Source organism: Aureococcus anophagefferens (assembly GCF_000186865.1).
Source record: "Aureococcus anophagefferens unplaced genomic scaffold AURANscaffold_129, whole genome shotgun sequence".
Classification (NCBI taxonomy): Eukaryota; class Pelagophyceae; order Pelagomonadales; family Pelagomonadaceae; genus Aureococcus; species Aureococcus anophagefferens.
The window spans coordinates 10,196-12,489 of NW_008705677.1; the positions used below are offsets into that span (position 1 = coordinate 10,196).

Genomic DNA, 2,294 nt, shown 5'->3' on the forward strand with positions numbered 1-2,294 from the left:
TTTTGCTGTATTTTGTTACGGTTACCGCGATCGCCCACAAGCCGGCGAAGGACCAGCAGCGCGAGTACCAGAAGCTCTACTTCAAGAACGGCAGCGGCATCCGCGGCGTCCGCGTCGTCCACTTCGTGATGTCCGCGGACGCGTTCGCCGCGCCGCTCCTGAGCGGCGCGGCGCGGCGCGCGCGGCCCGGGGTCGATTCGATTTATAGTGCGGACTCACGCAGCCGCGCGGCGACGTACCGGGTGGACCAGATAGACCGAGCCGCATCGAACACAGTCACGGCTGCCGTGCGTCGCGCGCGGCTTACGCGCGGCGCGCGCCGCGCGAGGTGCACTTGGTCAACGCTGCATTTGCCTTTGCCGCGGCGCTGACGACGAAGACTGATCACTGCCTGTCATCCAGCAGACGGCAGCGAGCGTTTACCCCTACTGAGCTCGTCCGTGCGCCGGCGTCCCATCTCGCGCCGACTCTGCCCATCGCGCGCGACGCCGTCACGCGCGCGCGGCGACGCGCAAACGCGCGCGCTCGCACCGCGCCCATCGCCGAAAACGTCACCGTCCACAGGTCTTCGCCGGTTGCAAACACAAAAAAAGATGGCGGCCGTGAGCAAGACGCGCTTCGTCATCAAGACGATCAACAAGATCTCGCCCGCGGGCCTCGCGCGCTTCGGCGGCGACAAGTACACGATCACGCCGTCCGAGGAGAACCCCGAGATCGCGCACGCAATCATGCTCCGGAGCCACAAGATGCAGGACTCGGACGTGCCCCTCACGACCCGCGCCATCGCCCGGTACGTCGACGCCCGCCCCTCCCCGAAGACGCGCGCACCTCCCCCAAAAGAATCCGAAGCGCGCGCGCGCCGCGCCCGGACGAAACCGTTCGAACCTCTAGGTGCGGCGCGGGCACGAACAACTGCAACGTGCCGCGGATGACGGAGCTGGGCGTGCCCGTCTTCAACACGCCCGGCGCGAACGCCAACGCCGTCAAGGAGCTCGTGCTCTGCGGCCTCTTCATGGCGTCGCGCGGCGTCTACGAGGGCGCGGCGCACATGAAGCAGCTCCACGAGGAGGGCACGGCCCACGAGCGCATCGAGAAGGACAAGGCCCTGTTTGGGGGCCGCGAGCTCGAGGGCAAGACCCTGGGCGTCGTCGGCCTCGGCGCCATCGGCGCGGCCGTCGCGCACTCGGCGATCGCGCTCGGCATGGACGTCGTCGGCTACGACCCGGCTTTGTCCGTCGAGGGCGCGCTGCGCCTCCCGGGCAGCGACATGGCCATGGCGGATTTGGAGGAGCTCTGCTCCAAGGCGGACTACGTGTCGCTCCACGCGCCCTACATCAAGGACGTCACGCACCACCTGCTGTCGGCCGAGTTGATCGGCAAGCTGAAGCCCGACGCGTCGATCCTCAACTTCGCGCGCGGCGAGCTCGTCGACGAGGCGGCGCTGGCGGCGCGCTACGACGCCGGCGGCGGCGGCCGCTACATCTGCGACTTCGCCGTCGGGCCCGAGCTCTGGCCGCGGCCGAACGTCGTGTCGATCCCGCACCTCGGCGCGTCGACGGAGGAGGCCGAGGAGAACGCGGCGTCCATGGCCGCGGACACGATCCAGCTCTTCCTCGAGACGGGCACGATCCGCGACTCCGTCAACTTCCCCGCGTGCGCCTTGCCGCCGCGCATGGAGTCCGTGAACCGCGTCTGCGTCGTCACGGAGAACAAGCCGGGCATGCTCGGCGAGCTCATGTCCGTCTTCGGCGAGGGCGGCCTCAACATCCTCCAGCAGGTGAACATGTCCCGCGGCGACATCGCCTACAACGTCATCGACCTGGAGATCGTCCGCAAGGACGACGGCTCCATCGACACGACGAACTTCGGCGACTTCGACAAGCTCCAGGAGACGATCCTCTCCATCGAGGGCGTCAAGTCGACGCGCTTCATCAACGACTGGTGCCCGGGCTCGGGCTTCGCCATCAAGTACCAGGACCGGATCATCGGCATCGGCGTCGACGCGCCCGAGCAGAAGTCCTACGCGGAGATGTAGGCCGCGCGCCCCGCGACGAAATCGCGACGCCCCGCCGGCCCTCGCCTCGCCCGCCGCCGGGATTCCCGGCGTCCGCGGCCGCCACAAGGGCGCCCCCGGACCCCCTCGCGTGTACGATAATCTCCCAGGCCTACTTCTTCGGCGCGAAGAGCGGGAAGAACTTCTTCGGCGGCGGCGCCGGGTGCGCGGCGACGACGCGGACGCGCTTCTTCGGCGCCGGCCGCTCCGCGTCGGGCCAGCGCGACGGCCGGTCCGCGCC

At 69.1% G+C, this 2,294-nt stretch overlaps 1 protein-coding gene across 1 annotated transcript; it reads left to right on the top strand.

Moving 5' to 3' along the window:
• Window positions 1-617: 617 nt before the first annotated feature.
• AURANDRAFT_12151 (hypothetical protein) lies at window positions 618-1,822 on the top strand (the record flags this gene model as incomplete). The annotated part of the gene is made up of 2 exons (XM_009044091.1): window positions 618-790; window positions 892-1,822. Coding segments are annotated over 2 exons (1,104 nt in total), but the record flags the coding sequence as incomplete, so codon positions are not given.
• Window positions 1,823-2,294: the final 472 nt, after the last annotated feature.